This window comes from Danio rerio, chromosome 23 (genome assembly GCF_049306965.1).
Source record: "Danio rerio strain Tuebingen ecotype United States chromosome 23, GRCz12tu, whole genome shotgun sequence".
Lineage (NCBI taxonomy): Eukaryota > Metazoa > Chordata > Actinopteri > Cypriniformes > Danionidae > Danio > Danio rerio.
In genome coordinates, this window is record NC_133198.1 from 30,190,173 (window position 1) to 30,213,846 (window position 23,674).

At 36.3% G+C, this 23,674-nt stretch overlaps 1 protein-coding gene across 15 annotated transcripts in view; it reads right to left on the reverse strand.

The window, feature by feature from the left end:
* The window catches only part of scn8aa (sodium channel, voltage gated, type VIII, alpha subunit a), a 95,454-nt gene that overhangs the window by 20,054 nt on the left and 51,726 nt on the right, over positions 1 to 23,674 (reverse strand). For 8 of the 15 annotated variants that reach the window (XR_012398403.1, XR_012398400.1, XR_012398404.1 and 5 more), the window contains 9 exon segments: positions 23,115 to 23,387; positions 20,171 to 20,306; positions 18,040 to 18,278; positions 15,233 to 15,406; positions 13,333 to 13,689; positions 9,208 to 9,678; positions 5,168 to 5,285; positions 4,896 to 5,050; positions 4,070 to 4,243 (listed from right to left, as the gene is read on the reverse strand). Coding sequence is in view for 10 of the 15 variants with exons in the window: in XM_073938699.1 (XP_073794800.1) it covers positions 4,070 to 4,243; positions 4,896 to 5,050; positions 5,168 to 5,285; positions 9,208 to 9,678; positions 13,333 to 13,689; positions 15,233 to 15,406; positions 18,040 to 18,278; positions 20,171 to 20,306; positions 23,115 to 23,387 (2,097 nt within the window). In the remaining 5 variants the exon portion in view is untranslated. 15 annotated transcript variants of the gene reach the window in all.

Sequence of the window (23,674 nt, forward strand, 5' to 3'; positions counted from 1 at the left end):
AGATTGTGTCAAAGCAGCTTAACATTAATGAAGTTTTAGTCAATGAAACCGCTTCAGTCCAGTTCTCCCAGTTGAAATTCAGTTTAGTTCAGTTCAGAGTAATAATGTAAATGTCACTGCTAAAAGCCCAAAAACTGAAGAGCAAATCCAACAATGCACAGCTCCACAAGTCCTAAACTAAGCAAGCCAGTGCCAGGGGCATTAGCTAATGCCAAGCTTCATAATGTGGTTCATGTCAGTGTTTCTCAACCATGTTCCTGGATGACCACCAGCTCGGCACCATGTCTCCTTAACCAAACACACCTGATTTAGATCATTAGCTCATTAGCAGAAACTAAAAGGCTAAAGGAGACATCCAAAACATGCAGTGTTGGTGGTCCTCTAGGAACATGGTTGAGAAACACTGGTCTATGTGAAAGTTACAGAATTAAACAAATAGTAACCAAACAATAATAATAATAATAATAATAATAATATAAAATATTTATATTTTTAGAGAACACTTTATTTTGATGGTCCATTTGATTATTAGCAGACTGTCTGCTTAATATCTGCTGATTCTGCTCCTTCAACAGACATTTAACTGACTATAAGAAACTTTGCAGGTACATGTCAACTTACACTACCCCTAACTTTAACACTAACCCCAACCTAACAGTCTACTTATAATCTAATGGGTATTAGTTGGCATGTAGATGCAATGTAACTTAAATTCAACAAACAGAACATCAAAATAAAGTGTGGCTTATTTTTTTTATTCTTCTGGAGCGAAAACATTTGCCTTACTGTATTTGCAGTATATGCGCTCATATTTGCCTAATGATATTATATGGAGTTTCTGCATCAGATTGCAAGATAGAAGCCCAGTTATGTTACTGTAAGTGTTGCTAATTTCAAGTGTACAACATTTCAGCTTTCTGAGATGGAATGGAAGCCGCAGCATCATCTATGATTTAGGAATCAGGCTGTATGTACTGTACATGTACTGAACGTCTTAAAGTACATTTTATATTTAATTCTTTATCAATGAGTCAAATGTATATTTTTGTATAGCTAAGCAAAAGCTTTTTAATCCATAATAAGGGCTTTTTGTTCAATGTTTTGGACAAAATCGTTTTGATCACATTTAAGAACATATGACATAAAAGAGCATCAGGTGTACTGCGTATGCATCTAAAAATGTCCCACAGCCGCTCATTAAAGAATATTGGGTGTACGAGTTCTGCTGAAAGGTGGTTAGTTCAGGAACAAGGTCAGAACACACATACAATCAGTTTGTATCTTGACATGGTCACTGCATTTGTAACATGTCCTCCACATATCATGAGAAAATCACATCCACATGACATTCCTCTGAAGCCCTTACTTTGGAGTCCAAGTATGAGCATTTAAATCACATAAACTGTTCAATTTGTTTTCATCAAATGCTTTGGTTTATTATTTAAATCTACATGAGCATTAGCTGTATACAAATATTTACTGAATTTTTGTATGACCTTTAAATGCATGTTTCACTTGGTGAGTCTCCCACAATAAGGGCAGAAAATGAAACCAGTCAGAGGCCACACATTTCATATTGTTCACACCGTATAGACATAGTACACATATGTACAAGTATTAGAAACAAGGTTCAATTGTTATGAGAACTGCTTGAATATCATTGATCAATAATCTTTGTTATTGATAGACTGGCTAGTAGTTTCCATTCCAACATATAAGGGTATCAGTTGCAAAAGGAATTCACTAATGATTGCATACAAAGGGGGAGGACAAATATTTGCACAGTACTGGTGATTTGTAATGCCAGTTTATCATTCCTGATAGCAGATATTCAAGCATCTCAGTATAACGCAGAAATCTAGCATTTTTGCATGACTATGCATGGGTGATAAATCTTAAAGAGATGATGTAATCTTATGAAATAACTCGATTTATACACAAAGGATAAATATATTACATCATTTTCATATTACAAACAGCACACCGTTTTTCTTCTAGCCTCACCCCTGCATACCACACAGTTTTACTCTTCATATTTTTAAAAAAAAGACCACGTTTGACTCTTCTCTGCCCAAAACATTCACATCTTGTTGAAAAGGAAACCATCCAGTTTTTTGGCCTCAAGTACTGTATCACACAAGACATCTGCATGGAAACAGGACGGTAGGCAGATATTTATCCTTTTATCTCCACTGCTACACCATTTTGCTTTTAAACTGACAGCTCAAAGAATCTACTGGACCAGTTTTCAGCTATTTTTAAACCATCTTTAAAACCTACCTTACTGTGACTGGCAAACTGTATTGTCAGGTCTATGAACATGCAGAGTTTATGCTTTCTCTGATGTCGAAAATGCCAAAGAAAAGTGTTTTATCAGTTTAAACAAGGCTCCTAAAGTCTGTTTAAGGCAAGCCAGGTCGCTCGGCATTTTAAGAGCCTTTAATCTTTCATTTTACAGCAGTAATGTTGTGAAAAAGCATTAAAATAAATCAAAATAAATGATCTTGAAAAATATAAACATCCAATTCACTGGTTTATTCACCTGGAAAGTGACAATCAAAACCTTTAAATTTGGGTCAACCCAAATTAATCAATCATTCTCTAGTTTAATCAATAGGGCTATTTAGGGGCGTGGCTACTGTACCAGACAGGCTGAGCCAGAGGGTGTTTAGGTGATACAACACTATGCAGACCACCTAGTTTTTCAAGGATTTTTATGATATTTTTTGCGATAAATATGACTGATTTTGTGGCGGTAATTCCCAGAAAGTCAAGATCTGAAACTGTAGTGATAAAGCCAAAGGAAGGTTGCATTACTCTTATTTTTATCCACAATCTTACTTTTTCTCAGATTTCACTCCCCAGAGCCTCTGACATTGTCACACATAGAATATGCGTTAGGGCTTCCCCTACCGTAATACACCTAAAACATGTATTGCCATAAAAGTCGTCAATGGCAGGGAAGTGTTTTCTCTCGTTAACAGCAGGGAAAAAGTTAAATGAAATAATCTATCTTTTTGATGCACATCATAATACCAGCCATACATGTACAGCACAAATAATGACCTTCAATTTGGTCATGTCCAGCGACTGTCATCCTTGAATCAATCTTATCTCCACCTGTCTGTTCCATTGCTCGGTTTGCTCCAAGTTTCTTTTGCAGTCTAAAGTGCGTCAAACGCACAAAACGCCCAATTCACACCACAAGATGTCTATATCTCATCTTTGCTATGACTTCACATGTAAATCCCTCGCGCTTCATCCGCGTCTGCTTATTGCACAAGCTGAAAACTCCCCCGCCCCTCATGTAATGTAATGTAATGATTGTGAGGGCGCAGGTGAGACGTTGTTTTTCAGGAGACACTCAAATACATCACGTGTGCTGCGTTTGCAACATCTATAAGTCATGTAAAACATTTAATTGCAAACTGAAATAAATATGCTTTGATTAAATGGTTTGGAATTTGAGGTTTTATGAGATTATATACATTTTTTTTGCAAATATTTTGAGTTTAATTAAAAATTGAGGATCGCACAAACTTTCGACTTTGACTTGTTGATTTTGCGTTGGATTCAGCGATCACGGAATCACGAAAAACTAGGGGGTCTGACTATGGCTGAAGTATTACTTGGGACTTTCTTATAGAAGTGCAAGCCAGAATTGAAACATTTGACAAAATATTCAAAGACAGACAATGTGAAAAACTAGGACAGACACTGGACAGAACTTTTAGGTCATCAGTCGAGAGGACTAAGGAAAAATTATTTTACCATTGTTTGATGAGTGTTTAATGAGTGCACTGAGATTGTTGTTGTTTTTAATGAACTGTTATACTAGCAGTGCAGAAACTATAGTTCTCATTTCAGCCAACAGATTCAAGATAACATGTTTTTGAAGCTGCATAACTCCATCCACCACATCCAGTGATGCCTCATTTGTGCACAAATTGCCTTGCGTCTACTTAGCACTGGTCAGATTTAGCTTTTTGGAGGATAGAACCAGTCAACAAGATGTGTATGTCAAGGACATTTGACAACAAACATAGCATGAATGAAATAGCAGACTTACGTCGACAATGAAGAAGTCCAGCCAGCACCAAGCATTGGTGAAGTACTTGACAAAACCATAGGCCACCCACTTTAACAACATCTCCAATATGAAGATGTATGTAAAGACCATGTCAGCATACTCCAGAATGATTCGAATAGTCTTCCTCTGTTCAATATACACATCCTCAAAGGCCTGCAGAACATATGATATGGTTGAATTAACTCCAGTACTATCAGTTGGATTTTATTTCATATGACATTTTTAAGAACAATTGACTTTACATGAAGTGAATTTAGTAATGTTTCAGTTAAAACACTGACAAAATATACGTATTGAAATAACTAGATAAACAGCAAGAACATTTAAAATGTTTATTCGAAACCAAATCTGGAAAAACTCCTAAATAGGCTGCTACTTTGTGCAATAATTTATTTAAAAGCACAAGTTAGAGTCAGCTTTCAAAAAGAAATTGTGTAAGGCAAGATCTCCGATTCTATTACAGTCCTTTTTGGCATCCTTAGTGATGCTAAAGAAAGGAACATTTCCAGAGCCATAAATAGATCCAATTGGATGAATAGTGCAGTGCATTAATCACACTGCCCAGCAATGCAGCTCCGGCGCCTAGTCTCTACAATGAGACAATGTCTGCCTGAATTTCACATCATACATACCTCATAAGGATATCATTGCAACGTTCAGAGAGAATTCAAACAGAATACAAAATATAATGTGCATGAATAATCTGCCACAGTTCCTAAAATATAAAAGTTCTAGGTTTTAACAGTAGCCAATCATAGATAAAAGTGCTTGTGAACATCTTTATGAGTTATTTGTGAATTCTTACCAGTGCTCCACTACTGAGGAGGATCATGAAGATGATGAGGGTTTCAAACCAGTTGTGCTCCACAATCAGATAGCAGGTCTTTCGGAGAAACCACCAATTCTTGCCCCAGCCTTCCGTGATGGGCACATCGCAACACTTGTAGCGGGCAATACAAGCTGTAAAACAGCAAACATTTCAATTAATCTTATGATTCTTATATGTTCTACATTTAAAAAATGTATAATAGTCTCCAAACAGAGGAAGAAGAAAACAACAATCGATAAGCCCTTTACCTTCAGTCCAGCAAGCTTCTGGATCGACATATTCCTCTACCGTCTCCACCACCACTGCTTCCTCTACCTCTGGTTTAATATCTATGGTGCTGCCCTCTGAAGAGCTGATGTCATCCAACTGATCAAAAAGAAAGATGACATTTGTGAAGATAAATTATTTAAGTAAAAATAAGTTTAAGTGAAATTTCAGTAATGGTGCTCAAACAAAGCAACCAATATTACTTGTTTTGGTGTGACTATTAGTTCGGTTGACGTATTGGCCACCAGTGGTGTAAAGCAACAAATTACTAATACTCAAATTACTGTAATTGAGTAGTTTTTCTTAGGAATTTTAATTTACTAAGTAGTTTTAAAAATGAGTACATTTTCTTTCCCTTGAGTACATTTCCAGTGCAGTATCAGTATTTTTACTACTTCAACCTGCAGTCACTATTTTATTTTTATTGTCTATGGGGATTAGAAAAATCAGTCCTTTGATTCCTTTCCAATCGCACATATAAGGTAAATTGCATTATAATGAACTACCTCAAGACATTTATAATTGCAGCAAACTGTTTGGAAGCCTTAAAAAGAATCCAAAAGAAAATGTCCAAAATCATTGACCCAGAAACTGTTGTGTGTCACTGATGTGTGTCACTGATGAGAAGATGACGGATGTTTACTATATGTTGCCCGAAATGGCCTTAAACACCCAGCAGGAATAAGACATCAACATAATATTAAATTGATGTTGTAACCTAACGTTGTGAGGATGTTGCATTTTGTTTGGAAATTAAAATCAGTTGATGTCAGAACCCAACGTCAGGCCGACGTCAGTGTCCAACGTACAACCTAAAATCAACGCCTAATGATGTTACAGCTTGACATTGTGTGGACACTACCACTATGACGTCTATCATACGTTGGATTTTGGTTGCCATACCTGAAGAATAAATAACAGTATTTGACAGCAATATGATGTTAGTTTAAGATGTTGGCACAACGTTGGATTTTGGTCACTTTCTAACATAACCTAAAATCAACCGAATATCAATGTCATCTGATGTCGTTATTGGACATTAAAATAAAGTTGTCCTTAGACACTGGCTAGACATTGAGTTTTGGTCACTTGACGTCACAACCTAAATCTAAACTAATATCAACCTCTTACCTTTACTCTACTTGCACTACATTTTTAGGCAAGTAATGGTACTTTTACCCAAGTATGATTTTTCAGTACCCTTTCCACCACTGTTGGCCACCAATATTTACACCAACGGTTAATCGTTACATAAAGGCAATATAGTCTAAGTTTTAACAACATCATATAACATTTAACATCCAACAGAATTTAAATAATCCAGTATTTTTCTCAGAGCAAAATCATTAAATACTTGCATAAAACTAAATATAATCAGTACAAAATATTAGATTTGAGTCTTATACTGTATGTACAAAATGTCACATACAAGTGGGCCATAATTTTCTGGAGCAGCAAAATGTATAATTTACATATAACAACAGCATTAGTTTTATTTGATAAGTTTAATAAACAAATATGGTCTATTATTTGTCTAACAAAAGTGAATAGGGTATATGCAGAGCTAGTGTTTCCTCTCATACTGATAAACTTCCGGTGAACGTGACTTTTTTTCATTTCATACGGTTTCTTTTACAGCATCAATGTTGCAATGTAAATAAAATACAATCAGTTAAATAGACTTTGGCATTCATTTAGTTTCTCAAGTGTAAACCGTGATGAAAGGCTGTTTACAATAAAATAAATATTCATATTTTAAAGACATGGTGGGGAAAATGTAATTTAATGCAGTGCTTCTTGTACATTCTGAGACAGGTCACTGATTTTTAAAGAAAACAGACCTTAAACGGCATCCAGCTTTACATAGGCTGTAAGCTCTTGACCTAGGTTACTGCAAAATTAAAGGTCCTTCTGCATATTTCTGCATATAACCTATGTTGTTTTAGAAATATTGAATATGTTGAATGTTGAATGGATCCATTCCATTCATTCATTCATTCATTCATTTTCTTGTCGGCTTAGTCCCTTTATTAATCTGGGGTCGCCACAGCGGAATGAACCGCCAACTTATCCAGCAAGTTTTTACGCAGTGGATGCCTTTCCAGCCGCAACCCATTTCTGGGAAACATCCACACACACACATTCACACACACACTCATACACTACGGACAATTTAGCCTACCCAATTCACCTGTACCACATGTCTTTGGACTGTGGGGGAAACCGGAGCACCTGGAGGAAACCGACACGAAGGCAGGGAGAACATGCAAACTCCACACAGAAACGCCAACTGAGCCGAGGTTCGAACCAGCGACCTTCTTGCTGTGAGGCGACAGCACTACCTACTGCGCCACTGCCTCGCCTATTCTTCAAAAATTCAAAAATTCTATTGGTGCATCCTTACATAAGACTGTTTGTGAACCAGTTTTAAAGCCATAATCTATGGACCCTTTTCACACTTGCAAGGTTCTAAGAAGATGAAATCTTCAAAGTTGGAAAAATGTAGAATTTTTCATTGTCGTTTGCTCAATAGCAAATAAATAAATAAAAATTCATGATAGCATTTCCCAAAAAAAAACAACAACCCACAGTCAATTATTAACTACTGAAAGTGAAACTAAAAACAGACTGAGCTTTTGAAACTGTCTACTAATGACTCTGAAACTACTTAGTCCTTGATATCATCAAAGGCATTAGCAACTGGCGATATCTGCGACTATCATCACTGTTATCATCATTTATCTGCTCTAGTCTGAGGAGTGTTAGATTAATCAAATTAACATACAAACTAAATCAAATTTGCCTTTATTTCCTCTGCTGTTTTAACAAAACTCTTATACAGCAGAGTAAGCTAGTTTTCTGTATTTTAATTAACAAAAATATATTTTTATTTCCAAAATGACACAAAGAATACAAATTCTAAGAGTTATTAGGGATGCTCATTTCGGTTAATTTTGCCAACCGACAACCGCTGCTCATTAACAGAATATTAACGGTTAACTGGTCAGAACTATTATTTAATAAAAAAAAAAATGTGTGTCTATTTTGTGTCTGACACATTAAATATCACATTTTTTAATACTGATTTACTTTAAAGTGCGAAGATATTAACAAAAGAACATAACAACAGAACATCTTCAACACTTGCAGTTTTTCAACAGCATAGAAAAAAAACCTAAATAAAAAGAATAAAATAAATAGGCCTGTCCTAGATATTTTTCACTTAAATGAATAATTCAGATTACAAAACTAAAACACTGACTGAATCCTTTTAAAGATCCATGACAGAGGCTATCAGCATCAGCGCTGGTTTGGCAACAACTCATCTGTGTCAAACTGTGACCAGCAATATCCTTCTTTCAACTTGCTTCTTCTGCAAAAAACGTCTGTAAACACGTGTTACCGTATCGTCAGATAACAAATATGTTGCAAATCAGGGGCCGATCACATCGGGAAGGGCGCGTAAGCAGTGCGCAAAATACTCGCGGCCTTTAGTAAATCATTCAAAAGATGCACCTCTCAACGCAAAAAAACACATTCTCTGTGATCGGCCCCTTATGCAGCCACATTTATTGACTTTATAAACTTTAGAAAATTATAAAATAAGATTTTTTGATACCATTAATCGGTTTAAAACGCACCGTTTCGGTTAATCAATCATCTATCTCTAAGAGCTATAAATACAAGCTGATATTAAATTAAATAAAAAGAAATTGTGTCATGCATCCATGAAAAGGTCCATATTAACAGTTCTGTTTTGTGTAGCACTTAAAGAGTGAAATAAGAATCTGTGTTCATGTTTTTCATTGGCCTACAAGATTCTGAACACCATCTTGAAACAATATCCCCCCTTTACTGCATATACATCAGTATCACAGATAAAAATTAGCAAATACCTCTGTATAGAAACAGTAAGCATTTACTTCAGAGGAAAAATCAATAACCACAGGTATTATATTTCCCACCAGCAACTGGGTCAAAACCTAAAAGCATAACAGCATCAGCTCTTTTGCATACTCACTTCTTTGCTGCCCTCTGCCTCAGACTCGCTGCTGAAATCTTCAGTGTTAAGATTCTCAAAGTCCGACTCGCCCACAGCGATGGGCACACATACTGTCAGGTTGGGGTTGTGGATGAAGGACATGTGGTCATCGTCAATCATGTATTTTCCTACACTGCTGCCAATGCCACTGGTAGTTCCGTTGCCATTTTTCTGATAGTCCAGGTCACGGCTGATGTCCACACCTGTGTGATTGGCAATGCAGTTCAGTTTACGGTCGTACATGTCATCAAGCGGCTTGGCTTCGTCTGTGACCTTCCTCCCGAGGATGATGTTGACCAGTTCTCGAACTTTAGCCTTCACCCAGGCGATTCCCTTCTTAATGCGAATAACTGCGATCTGCAGGTTGTTCATCTCACCATCGTCATCGGAAGCAGCCAAGTTGTCTGCGCTGAATGAGCTCAGCAGCAAGGCAAGGAAGAGATTCAACACCTGAACAGTGTGTGAGAGAGAGAGAGGTTATAAATAATGATTTACCATTTTTTGAAGACATCACATTGTGCATGATAAAAACATACTGAAGCATACTGATACATTTATGTAACATACTGAAATCAGGGATGGCAGCAATTAATGGGATAGTTCACCACAAACATTTTAATTACCTCATAATTTTTTCTTCCTTATGTTGCTTTAAACCTATATGTTTTGTTTTTTTCATGTTGAACACATTCATTCATTCACCTTCGGCTTAGTCTCTATTTCAGAGGTCGCCATGGCAGAACGAACCACCAACTATTCCAGCATTTTTTTTTACAGCGGATGCCCTTCCAGCTGGAACCCAGAATTGGGAAACACCCATACACAATATTGTTGAACACAAAATTAGATATTTTGAAGAATGCTGGTTGCTGGTCCCCAAATTAGTTAATGGGTTACTGGGTGCAAGCTATGAGCCTCATTCAAAACAAAATTGTGTTTAACAGAAGAAAGAAACTACATGATTTTGGAAAAAAACTGACAATATGATGTTTTATTTTTTATGATAATTTTACCAGATAAAATGAATTGCAGTATTTGGAAAAAATGTGTAATTCTTCAGACAGAACAAAATAATTTGAAAGGGAGACCATCTACATAAAATATAATAAACCAATCAATCAAAAATCTTGATAAATACAGTAGAGCAAACATACTCTACAAATAAAATGCAGAGCTTTATTGTTTTCTTGTGAATAACTATTTACATTTGAAGACCTGTGCAGAATGTAAAATGACAATGTAGAGGTTTCATCGTACAGTATATATACAAAAATACAATTAATCTTTCTTAAAGTTAGAAGTGTAATTTTTTATTTTTTTTTTATCCCTGAATACTTTAAACCAGGGGTGCCAAAACTTTTTCCTATAAAGGCCCAAAAGCAAATTTGATTGAGGGCTGTGGGCTAAATATATACCAAACTGTATATATTAAATTTGCCATGAGTAATATTCTAATTTATTCTGTAATATTAAAATTAATTAGAAAGCATTGCTCTAATTCATATTGACCATGCAGTATGATTTTTAACATTTTATAATGTACTTATTACAGTAAAACATAAACAATCCCATTTATAACACAAGTTCAATGCTGAATACACTGGTCAAACTTACTTTGATGTGCTGGCAGAAGTTTTGTGCAGTTTGCTTACAGTATTTACATTTTAAACGTCTGATTTATTTACAGTATGTAATTGAATCATTTAATTTCAGTTTGCTCTTTTGCAGCACAGACAAAACAAAGAAACAAAAGGTTACGGTTAATATGAAATGATGATCCCTCTCAAAGGCATTCGCCCCAACCATCTCCCCATAATTCCCCCTCGCAGATCCTGTGATGTGACTACTGTGGATGTGCATATTGCAATATCAATGCTGAAATGTTATATTGTGCAGTCTTAAAACGAAGGGTGAGTAAATGATGACAGAATTTTTATTTTTGTATGATTTTATCCCTTTCATCAATTATTTCATAAATGTCATTGATTTTCACCCTTTTATCAATTTTCAATTAACTCATGAAAATCCCTTAAATCAGTACAGTTCATCTATCAGTGGTCAATTAGACTTGAGTTTTTATTATAGGCATATGTGTCTTATACCCAAATCTTGCACTGCTATGTTTGGATTTAAAAAAAACAGGGTATCAGATTAACATTCTGGGTTATTGCATATACTGTAGACAGCAAAATCAGGTTGTTGTAATCTCAAATGTAAAAGCGTATATAACTCGAAAGATCCATTTAGGTCATGAACATGTAACGTATAAATACTGAAATTTGATCTACTGAGTGTGGTACATAAATACAGACATCGGCTAATAACTAACTGACAGAAGCTTTTAACACACTATGGACATTTGTGTTTGTAAACATCAGTCTTTTTGCATTGTCCAAATTTATCTTTATATTAACTTTAACCTATGCAAAATTATGAAGAAAATAACAACAGTAAAAAAAAAAAAACATGGACGCATACGATATATGCACCATTTGCAATGTATATTAATAATATATTTAATGGTTTTATTAGGTTATCAACGGGTTCCAACTCCTTCACGGACACCAAATTCAAGGACTTTTTTAATCACTAATAATTTTAAATCGAGCACCTTTGTAATTCACACCCCCAGCAAATATATTGCAGTGAAAGTCATTCCTGTACCTAACATTTAATTCATTCATTCATTCATTCATTCATTTTCTTTTCGGCTTAGTCCGTTTATTAATCTGGGGTTGCCACAGCGGAATGAACCGCCAACTTATCCAGCATATGATTGACGCAGTGGATGAACTTCCAGCTGCAACCCATCTCTGGGATACATCCATACACACTTATTTACACTCATACACTATTTACACTACGGACAATTTAGCCAACCCAATTCACCTGTACTACATGTCTTTGGACTGTGGAGGAAACTGGGGCACCCAGAAGAAACCCACGCGAACGTAGGGAGAACATGCAAACTCCACACAGAAACTTAAACTGACCCAGCCGAGGCTCGAGCCAGCGACCTTCTTGCTGTGAGGCGACAGCACTACCAACTGCACCACTGCGTCGCCTACTTAACATTTTGCTTATATTTAATATTTACAATAAAATGTCATAATAATGATGATGTTTTGTTCTGAATGTGCCATTTTCAAATATGTAGACCATTTTAAACAGTCATGTTCAAAGAAAATTAATACAATTAGTTAAATTCAGTACTGTTAAAGCTGCGATCGTTCTTCTTTTCATAATGTGCTGTAGTTCTTGGACAAACAGAATTTTAAAAGAGCAAATAGTGGGCGTGGCTTGTTTTTTCTACCGCAGGAGTGGGCATAGTAAAGTAGACATTTCATTCAGAAAGATCGGGAAAGGGGTTTTAAATGAATTATTACAACCTAACAGACTTCTCCTCCTCACCATTTCTGTTTGTCATCAAAACTGACAGTTAGAGCAGCGTTAGCTAAGCCCATTACTTCAAAATCACACAACCTGATAAATTAACTTCAAACAAGTGCATTTTCAGATTTAAGATTAGAAGGGGTAAAAAGTTGAAAAACTGGCAAGTGAGCTAACAAAATCATATGGTTAGTTCTGATTTCTTGGGGACTTTAATATTCAAATGCCATTTCTAAAATATTGAAAAAATGCATTGTTTGTCAAAGTTTTTGTAAAAGATTTAAATGTAAGATATTTAAATGAAGAATTTCTTAGGTTTTTCGTTCTGTTTTTGAAGATAAACACCCTAAACTTTCAAGTCAAGCACTTTCAAGGACCTTTATTTGTTTTTAAGTAACTTCCAGGCCTTCCATGTCTGAAATTCAAGTACTTTCAAGAAACATGGGAACCCTGTATCAATAACTGATTTTTTATTATAATCCTACAAGACATATTTACATTTTGGGTGAGGATCCTTACTCTTTTGAGTGTCATTTGCACATCCTGTCACGCCACTGCCACTGTAGATGCATCTTACATTATGAACCTTAATGATTAATCTCTCATTTATCTAATTTGCACATGGGATGCTGTCCTATTTGTTTTGGAACAGATCTTGTAATTACAGTTTTCAGTGCAACTCTGCTCACATCAAAACCAATTAGGTGTACTTACCACCAAGTTCCCGATAACCATGACCATCATGAATACGATGAGACACATGGCCTGTCCAGCCACCTCCATACAGTCCCACATGGTTTCGATCCACTCTCCGCATAACACTCGGAAGACAATAAGGAAAGAGTGAAAGAAGTCGTTCATGTGCCAACGGGGCAGCTCACAATCCTGAGCGATCTTGCACACACAGTCCTTGTAGCTCTTCCCAAACAACTGCATGCCGACAACAGCAAAGATAAAGACAATGATGGCCAACACCAGGGTCAGGTTCCCCAAAGCTCCGACTGAATTACCGATGATCTTTATCAGCATGTTGAGAGTGGGCCATGACTTAGCCAACTTGAACACTCTCAGCTGTTTAAAGAGACAATAAGGTGGATTAGAAATCACAGGAACATTCAATATTACTCTTTCAATTTGTGTGTGTGCTATTAAAAACAAAGAGTAACTTCACTTAACAGTGTTGCCACTGATTCATTATGTTTTATTCACTAACCACCCACAGTCCAGTTTAACCGGAGGCTGAATGCATTAAACGAATGCTGATTAAATAAAAATAACTGTCATTCTTTTCAGTTCACACACGCCTCCAAGTGAATTAGGCTTATTATACTCACTATCTGCAATGCAATTAAAAAATGTGCCATTACCGTTTGTGGAAAGAAGGTACTAAATAGATTTTTTTTTTGGATAGCTGTGTGTTTACACATTTTTTAATGGTATTGGAAGCTGTAATTTACTAAATCATAATAAAATACAGAAAAACTATAAGTGACATACTGTATATGTTTATGGAGACTTTATGGAGGCCCGATCCCAATTCTACCCCTTAGCCCTTCCCCTTACCCCTACCCCTCGTTTCGCGCATTTACGTCAAGGGGTAGGGGTGTTCCAATTCTCTTATTCTCTTTAGCTTGAGGGTGTAGGGCTAAGGGGAAGGGGTAAATAGTCCTTTGAACAAAGATTTTTCAAGACCACACTCAAAACCAAGGGGTAAGAAAATTTCCCAGAATCCACCAGCCACAACGACAGTATTGCTGAACCCGGAAAATCCACAAACTAGTTTTTTTTTTGTCATTATTATGAATTTTTACAGCAAACAAACACTTTTCAATATATTCATAACCGCATTCGTGTTTTACCGTCATGCTTTAAAAAAAACCCGCTAAATTTCTATAATCTATAATCCATAATCATAACTCCTGTATAGCAGTCCCACAACATTCTGACACTCAATGACACTCAAATACCCTGTCAGAAAAGTCTAGTGGCTGAGAAAGAGCTTTTTACAGTGTCTGCTATAATGTTAGTGTTGTTTTTGTGTGTTTACATGAATATGGCCACTGTGAAATACACAGTATAGTTAAGATCTTATTGCCACATTAGATCGTTACGATATCATAATATATGCCTTCAGTGATTTCCTGAAGATAAACACCAAACAATAACAAAACTGGAATAACTACAGCAGTCGTGATCGTCTGATCTTATATGAAGCAAGAGATTGTGATGACATCTGATGACGTGTGCAGGTGCTGTCCCAATTCAAAGGGGTACATTTTGAAGCCCTTCCCCTTAAACCTTGGTTGTAAGGGACAAGAGGAAGGAGTACAAAAACAGAATTGGGATTGGGCCTAAATCATCAATATTTCCAGAAATTTCATTTTGCATGATATTGGCATTGAATAAAAAACATACTCAGGAGATGTGTGGCTTTGAACCTGTTACTCTTCTGTATTGCTCCAGGACTAACTTCATATATTTATGAAATATTAAAATGTTTAGTGTTTAGTTCTGTTTTATGATAACTTTAATGACTGATTTTGTACTTGATTGCTTAAATGATGCAATAACATATGCTAACATATAGAAGTTTGGAAGCAATAAAAATGTTTACCAATCGGAATGATCGCAGCACAGAAAGACCTTCCACATTGGCCAAGCCCAACTCCATCAAACTCAAGCTCACAATAAAGCCATCAAATATATTCCAGCCCTCCTGGAAGTAGTAGTATGGGTCCATTGCAACCAGTTTGGCAAACATTTCGGCAGTGAAGATTCCAGTAAACACCTGGAGGGGAAATAAATTAAGAAGGTTGGATGAACTGCTGTCACATAGACTACTTTGAGACAGAGTGAACTGCTAAAAACTGAAATATTTTAATGCATTTCATATAAACAAGTACCAATTTTCAATAATACAATACAACACATTGTGACACAACATTTCAAAGTGCAGCAAATAATCAATCATTTCAATCAAATGCTTGAAGGCTTTAAAATGCTATTGATTTTCAAGCATACACATCTTCACATTTTAATTTGGTCTACGATATGCCCAATACATTGATTGAAGCGGATCTGATTCCTCCTAGGGCTATTGTTTATTAACTCTTAACAGTAAGGCTTTATTTGTTAACATTAGTTAATTCAACTAAACTGACAATGAAAACTGCTTATAAAGCATGTTTTAATCTTAGGTGATGTTAATTAATTAGTTACTGTTAAATAGCACTGTGTACTGTTACACAGTACTCGGCAAAGGCAAAATAATCAGGAAAAAAATAAGCTGTCTTTATTTTTTTAATAAAAAAGTTGCTTTACTATAGTTTATGACAGAAACTATATGTAATGCCCATGGTGTGATTTATGCATGTGATGTATGCAATAGTTTTATATTAGTTTATATTGGTTACATGGTTCATATTGCACTCTCTTGCTCTCTCGTTAACATGCTTAAATATTTGTGCTACGTGACATCCGATCTGTGCCACATGGGAGAAAAAAAAACGGAATTGAGTCACTTGAACCATGCAGTGTAAATGCAGCCTTAGTTACTCTGAACATTTACATAAAATACAGCAATACACAAAAACAGAGTTTATTATTAAGAGTATGATAGTTTTATGTCAATATTGTATATTTTACTATTATTAACATATATTCAAAACATTTCAGATATTGTTTTAACAAGAACATTTGACTTATTGAATTCTCATTTACACAATAACTGCGTTTTCAAGAGTTCACACTTAGCTGATGATTGATAATAAAGCTTGTTTGGCGTGCTGTAAGCTTATAAGATCCTCAAGCCCTGGACTCCCTCCCGTTGCAAGGCGAGAGGGGAGTTTGAGCTCAGGTAGATCTCGATGAATCCTCCGTCTGCTTATTGTAGCTAAGTATCGGATATGGATGCTGAGAAGGTGTACTCAGAGTTTGGCTAAAATATTTTGGACTAATTGTTTAGGGTGCTTGTTTTTGAACTGTGGGAGGAAACTGGAGGACCCGGGGGAAACCCACACAATCACAGGGAGAACGAGCAAAACTCTGCACAGAAATGTCGCCTGGTTTGGAAGGGAATTAAACCAGGGGCATTCTTGCTGTGACGCAACAGCGCTAATCACTGGCCACCGTGTCGCTCGTTTGAAAGGAGGGAAAAAAGGGTTGGGTGGGGGGGGTTTCTTCAAGACGAAGATATTGAGATGAGAAAAGTCTGGTTATTTATAATGAGTTAAGGATCGTCTGATAGGATAATTAGTCATTAGCTAAAGTTGCAACAGCTGTGAACAATCATAAGCACATGATCCTCTCAAATCTTGTTTATAAATAATCTTCACTTATGAACCTGAAAATGGCAAACTTTGAAAACAAAAGTGTAAATTTCTGAGAATCGTTTCCATGTGCACTGCAAAAACCTGATTTCGTATTATCAGTAATGTCATGCAAAACACAAAAGGAAAAAAGTTGTTGAATAAAAAACGGATTTATAAAATCATTCCGATATCAGTGAACTGTGACCTGCATCTTATCTATCACACACCAGCTCGTTCTTGTCAGTGCATGACACCAAACATCACCCCAATCCTGGCCAACCCATTCACAATGACTCCCTGACAAATGTGCCACACGACACTGTGACGTTCAAAGTGTCAAACAGATCATCCTGCTGTCACAGCTGAAGGGTTCGGTTAATCACCCAGCAGGCGGCTGAACTGGGGGAGGGTACAAGGTGGCCTTGACTCCAGGAGGCCTGGCGAATGTCTGAACGTGACTCACGCTGCCGCCTGCACAGCTACGACCTGCTCCGTCCCAATACAACCCCTGCTACCATGACAACAGAGCGATCATAGGTGTACTAAAGCAGCTGAAATACTTGCATCATTATATCATCATGTCAGCGGGGCAGAAATTTCATTGAGAGAGGCCTCACTAGTACGCACATGTGGTCATGTGTCTCGGAAAATCATGATTTGTGATTGCACTCACGGTGAGAATTTATGATGCCAGTCTCGGCATCACTTTGGAACGTAATATAAAAAGCAACTAGATTCAGGAGTGGGATGGATTATCTGCTTCTTTCTGCGTAATTTTACAAGCCTTTTTATACTAGTTCAAGGTTCGTGTACAGGTTCGAGCTCCAAAGCTGTGAAACCGCCACCATTTTAGAGCTGCTCATCGATTAGGCTACATGAAATATTTATGCTGGCTCTGCACCACCACACTCAGCCGGTAGCTTAGCACTGTCTCTACGCCAGGCACAAAAATGGCTTTGAGTGTTCCAACGGCGTCCCTGCAGAGACTACAAAAATATATGCCATGGGGGAGGGCCATTTTATCAAGCAACCAAAGAATTCTTCATATTTAAATTAAAAGGCTGTCAGAAAATAAAAAGCTTTCTCTGGAATGGCTGTGTAGAGTTCTCACCAGGTTTCCGACAGACAGCACATGCTCAAATTGCGGCGTCATCGGGTAATGCTCCATGGCCATGAAGAGAGTATTCAGCACAATGCAAATGGTGATAGCCAGGTCCACAAAAGGGTCCATTACAATCAGGTTCACAATCTCCTTTATCGACATCCATAGAGGGCCACACTCCCAGATAAGAAACGTGTTGGCGAATTTGTACCAGCAGGGTGGACATTTCCTCTGAGACTCTTCCAGTTCTGTAAAATAAAGAATATATTTTAATAATCAGTGCAAATTGAATTTGAAAAAGAGGCCGTTTATTAAAAGGGCTATGGACTGATTTATGTCATAGACACTAGACGTATTTGACAAGAAGAGTCTAAATGATGTAGTATTGACCTTATTCTTCAATAAGTAAGTGCGATCGTGATTGCGGTTCAGTTTCCAATATAAGAAATGACTAGCAATAATAGAACTACTTGCTCTACAAACAAGTGTTTACATGACTATACAGACAAAGCAAAATAAGATAATAAGAACATATCAGTTTGCAACATCAAGCAGCATAACAAGCTGTTTTGAAGTAAAAGAGACCGGAAGCCTTGAGCCAAAAAGATTCGAATTGCTGCGCCTGCTTGTACAGAAAGAATAAGGTGAATACACACACTGTCATAATGAAAAAGAAAGGTTCTGTGAGCATATCAGGGCACTGAATCACATTCAGACTCTTGAATGTTGTGTCTATGAGGGCCATCATGAGAAATAAGCTGTAGTTTACATCCCTGACACTGGTATAACTAATAACAAGGGTTTTTGGCATCTACATATTGTCCATTTCAATGAATAATTTTCTTTTCAAAGTCATTGTTTCCTCACCTTGGTGTTTTTCTAATACTGAATATCTTTTCCACAAAAAAAAAAGTCCAACTTTCATATCTCTTTAAGCTTTTTAAAATGATTAGATAAAACAATATCAAACTAATGATATAACAATGATTTGCAAAAAAATTTAAAAATGATAATTATTGAGAGGTTTCACATGTCATCACAAGATTAGCCTGGCAGGCAAAACATTACTCCCGCTGACCACCAAGTCATAGGCTAAGTAAATTCTCTCTTTTTTGCCAAAAAGCTGGATGATTGCTTAGCGTTAAGGTTTAGCATTACTAACCGACAAGGAGACACATCTGAGCTGTGCTTCTAGATATTACCTTTAGAAAAAGAACAATCAGAAATTTATGGATTTGTGCCAAATGGTAGCAACATTGACAATCCATAACAATCCATGCTACCTATAACTGTCAGTGCGTTTGTATGCTTTTTATACAGTTTCTATTCTTATTTGCAGTTCAATCGCAATTAAAGTATAAATTGAAAATAAAAGAAACTGACACCAAATATAAAAGCAGACCCTTACATGCTATAATGCTATCACTAATGACTAAATCGCTGAGGAATATCCAAAAGATAATGTTAGATGTAAGAATCGGAGCTCTGACAGGGACATGCCTGTTTTAAATGACTGAAAAATGGTACAGTGGTACAATATACAGTATATGAATCGAAAGGGCCCACAATTTACAGCTGATATGTGATACAAATATTTATAGCTTAAAACAAATATAAATATGACCGGTTTGTGCTGCATTTCTATGTAGATCCCAGTGCAGCCCATTATTTTTTTGCCCACCAGGTCTCTACAGTATCAATACACATTTTTTAAGATGCACTTTGATTTGACGCTATTTACATCTTCATTGATTGATGTTCTACAGAGTTGAAATTAAACAAAATCATATTGCAGAATTATATGAAATACTGATATATGTTGTATCGCTGGCTAAGAATATCGATCAATATATTATTGTGTCAGGACAAAATGTTCAGTTTACACTTCACACGGGACAATTCTGGGATACTTTTGGGTCTTTCTTTAGAAAGATGAATGCAATTCAATGCAGTATATTTTATTAAAAACTGTTTTTAAAAAAATAGTTTTGTGCAACAAAAGGAGAGAGAATATAAAAAAATAAGAATTGAACATGCTGAATCTGCATTTGTCTGGCTCTTGAATGTCTAAGAAGTGGCATATTGTTAAGTAGTGACTGTTGGTAGAGTGTGAATTGGCCTTTATGTTATGTGGACATACCTTCAACCAATGTGTTGGTTAACGCACTCATCACGCTGTTTGCTCGCTCCTTGCGCCCGAATGATGTGTTAAGCTGCTCTACGGAAACCATGAGAGAGCCTGAGAGTTTCTTCTTAATTTCAAGATCAGTGGTCGGCTGTCAGGAGGAAAACAATTAGGTTAAACAGACCCATCATAACATAATACAGTGCAGCTGGAAGAAAAAATCTGCAATACAAAGCTAGTTGGTTAGAAGGTTGGTTAGAAGAAGCACAACAGTTGATACAATTTATAGGTTTGTTCAATAGGAACCACTTGAATGCATTGAAGCAGAAACATGCTGGGCTGTCAGTAAGAGAGAAGGTAGGGTGGAGATAAATGCTAAATTGTCATTACCATTTGTGTCATACATATTACCAATATTAGAGATTGGCGATATCTTATTTTTGAAATATACCAATACAAATTGTACCCACGATAAGAATTAGAAAACAGAGGAATTTGCTAACATCAGTCCAGTGTTTAAAAATCAAGCAAACAAGATTTGCTAATATTATATACGTGAACAGTAGTCGTCTATTATCATTGGATTATAAATATATATTATTCTTAAAAAAAAAAAATACCCAAAGATATGGTTTATTGTATGCAGATTTGATCAGTTTATACATTCTTTGCTTTTATTCGTCTTCTTTTTCTTTAGCTACAGAAATATTTGATGTCTTTACTTCCTCTTTGCGTCCAGTATGAATGAAACAGATATTACATTACATGTGTGCCTTAATGTCTTTCTCTAAAGATACTGTACATATCTTTAATGTCTCTCAGTGCTAACAGTACATCTGAATTATTGTCACTGACGAATGGTGTTATAGAAGTTCATATCGCCCATTGCTAACCAACAAGAACATGAATAACATGCTGAACATTATTAAAATGCTCAAGGATAGAGAATCAAAAAGATTTGCCCTCATACGGACATTTAAATAGTAAAGCATTTGTTTTACAGTATAATCTACGCTTTACATATCTACAATGCTGAAAAGGCTATGTAAACCAGTGATGGTCCTCCGCTCCCTTCCTCCTCTCATCTGAAGCCCCTGCATCTCCAGCTTTTAGGAGATCCAGTCAGCATGCATCAGCATGCATTCAATCAAAGAAGTCAAGAGAGAAAAAGAGTAAATATCATGATCCATTAACCTCATGCTTAAGATCTGAAGCTGTACCTTACCTCTATACAATCCATAAAAGCTAGCAGACTACCATGCTAACTACAAAACTTCAACTAAAATTACAATATTGAGCAACGGTGCTGACTGTCTAAATAATACATGCATACACTACGATGAAGGAATTATATAGGAAATGTATATACAGTAAATATATGGTGGAAAGATGAAGAAAAAATATGAAAAAAGAACTAAAGCCTGGAGGGTGGATGTGGTGGCCTCATTTCATGGTTAATTCACCTTTACATGAATATAAACTGAAATACAGATACATACACTGAGTTAAAATTTACTTGAAAAAGAGCACTTTATTATCAAGTAAATGAAATGAGGGGAAAAAAATAAGGATAGACTTTGCTGGTGGGATGAATGTGTAATGAGATGATGCAATGAATACTAAATTGCGGCTACTAAGACATAGACTACTGTTAAAAATCTTGGTGCCATGAAGATCTTTTGAAACATAATTCATACTTTTTGTTCAGCAAGGATGCATTCCGTTGATCAAAATGGACAGTTTATAATGCCACAAAAGATTTCAATTAGATTCTTTTTACTTTCTATTGACCCACAGAAATATCAACTAGTAAATCTGCTTTCAACACTGATGCTAACTGTATTTTCAGCAACAAATCAGCACAAAGGAATGATTTCTACAGTATAACGTATTGTGAAAAAAATAAATTTTTAAAATAGTTTTTGTCTCTTTTTCTTTTAATTAAACAATTGTATTTGTATTGCTTAAAGGTGATTCATTAACTGAATTTCTTCTGTTGAGTGTGATATGCCCTGCATGCTAATAAAGCATTGTTTGAGAAGTAGATGAAGCTGATAGAAATGCAAAGGCCTGATGGTCTAAACTTAACTCGGCAGTTAAACTTCCTGACAGCAGAAATGTGTTTGAAAGTCTTATGCTTTTAATGCTGTGCAGAGAATTTCGAGAGAAAGAGGAAGTATGTATGGGTGCGGCCAATGGAGGACTTGAGAAGGCTTGACAAGTGACAAACTCTACTAAACTCCACCTGTTTATATCAGCTAGGTATAAAAGCGCGAATCAGGAAATGAAATTTATTGCGCACCTCTGAATATAACTCTTGCGTTGCATTGGGGATACCAGAGTTCTGTGAATAGAACTATTCACTTTGTATCCAATAAACTACTAAGATTTTTAACATTGAAGAAAAACTGCTCCTGACCTTTTTTATTGAACATGCATGAAATTGATTAGATTTTCCAACAATTTAGCACTAAAAACAGAAGAAATGACTAACGAAAAACAGGAACAAATTACATTTTTAAGTAGTTTAAGTGTACAGTTTATAATGCAATACAATTTTACTAAATCTTTGCTGTGCTTTTGATCAAATGAATGCAGTCTTCAAAAAATATATATGTAAAACATCTTACAAAACTCCAAACTTTGCAACAGTAGTGTAGGAAACAGCTAAATCTTAGCAGTTTATTTAGTGAGATCTATCTATACGGTAGTAAGCTAATTTTAAACTAGCATAGGAAGGCAGCATATCACACAGGCTTTGAGAGCAGTCCTCAACTGAAAGGCAGCTACTTTTAGAGCAAAGTCAAAATAACCATTACACGAATGCATCAGAAAGAGAAAGAGCCAAACAGAGAGAGAAAGAGAGCCACGATTCAGAGATAGATAATGCCCATGCCTAGACTGATCTACTCTTAGACTTCCTTACGCTGTCATCAGTGGCTGCCTTATCTATTATCACCTCAGGCAGAAGGCGTCCGCCAGGCCCCGGCCCAATGAGAGACACCACTCCATTGCAATCCACTGTGCTGTTGCGCTTGCCGTAGAAGCCTGTGTAGCTGCTGCGACGCTGAGGGCTTAGGAAGGAGTCGCGCCGCTCGTCGTACTCCTCAACCGTGCTGTGCTCATCATCTGCAAACTCGTTCTCAGAGCCTCCGTCTTTACAGCGGCTGAAGATGCTGCTCTTACTGTTGCGCCTCGAAGGGAATGGAGAGCCTGGGATGCTGAGCAAAGACTGGAGGCAGAAAAAAAACAGAGACAAGATTTTTAAAATCTTAAATGCCAAATGGGATGAATTTCTGCCACATTTTCTGTAGTAAAACATACTATCTGTATTTAGCTGTTTGCTTGCACGGTGGCTCTGAATTGTCAAAACATCTCTCAAAACGGGTTTTCGGTCATTGCATATTTGTACATACAGTATGTATATTACTGTAACACGCGTATTCAAGAACATTTCATCTGGTTTCAGTTTTTAGTTCTTTCATTTTCATTATATTTAAAATATATTTATTTTACTTG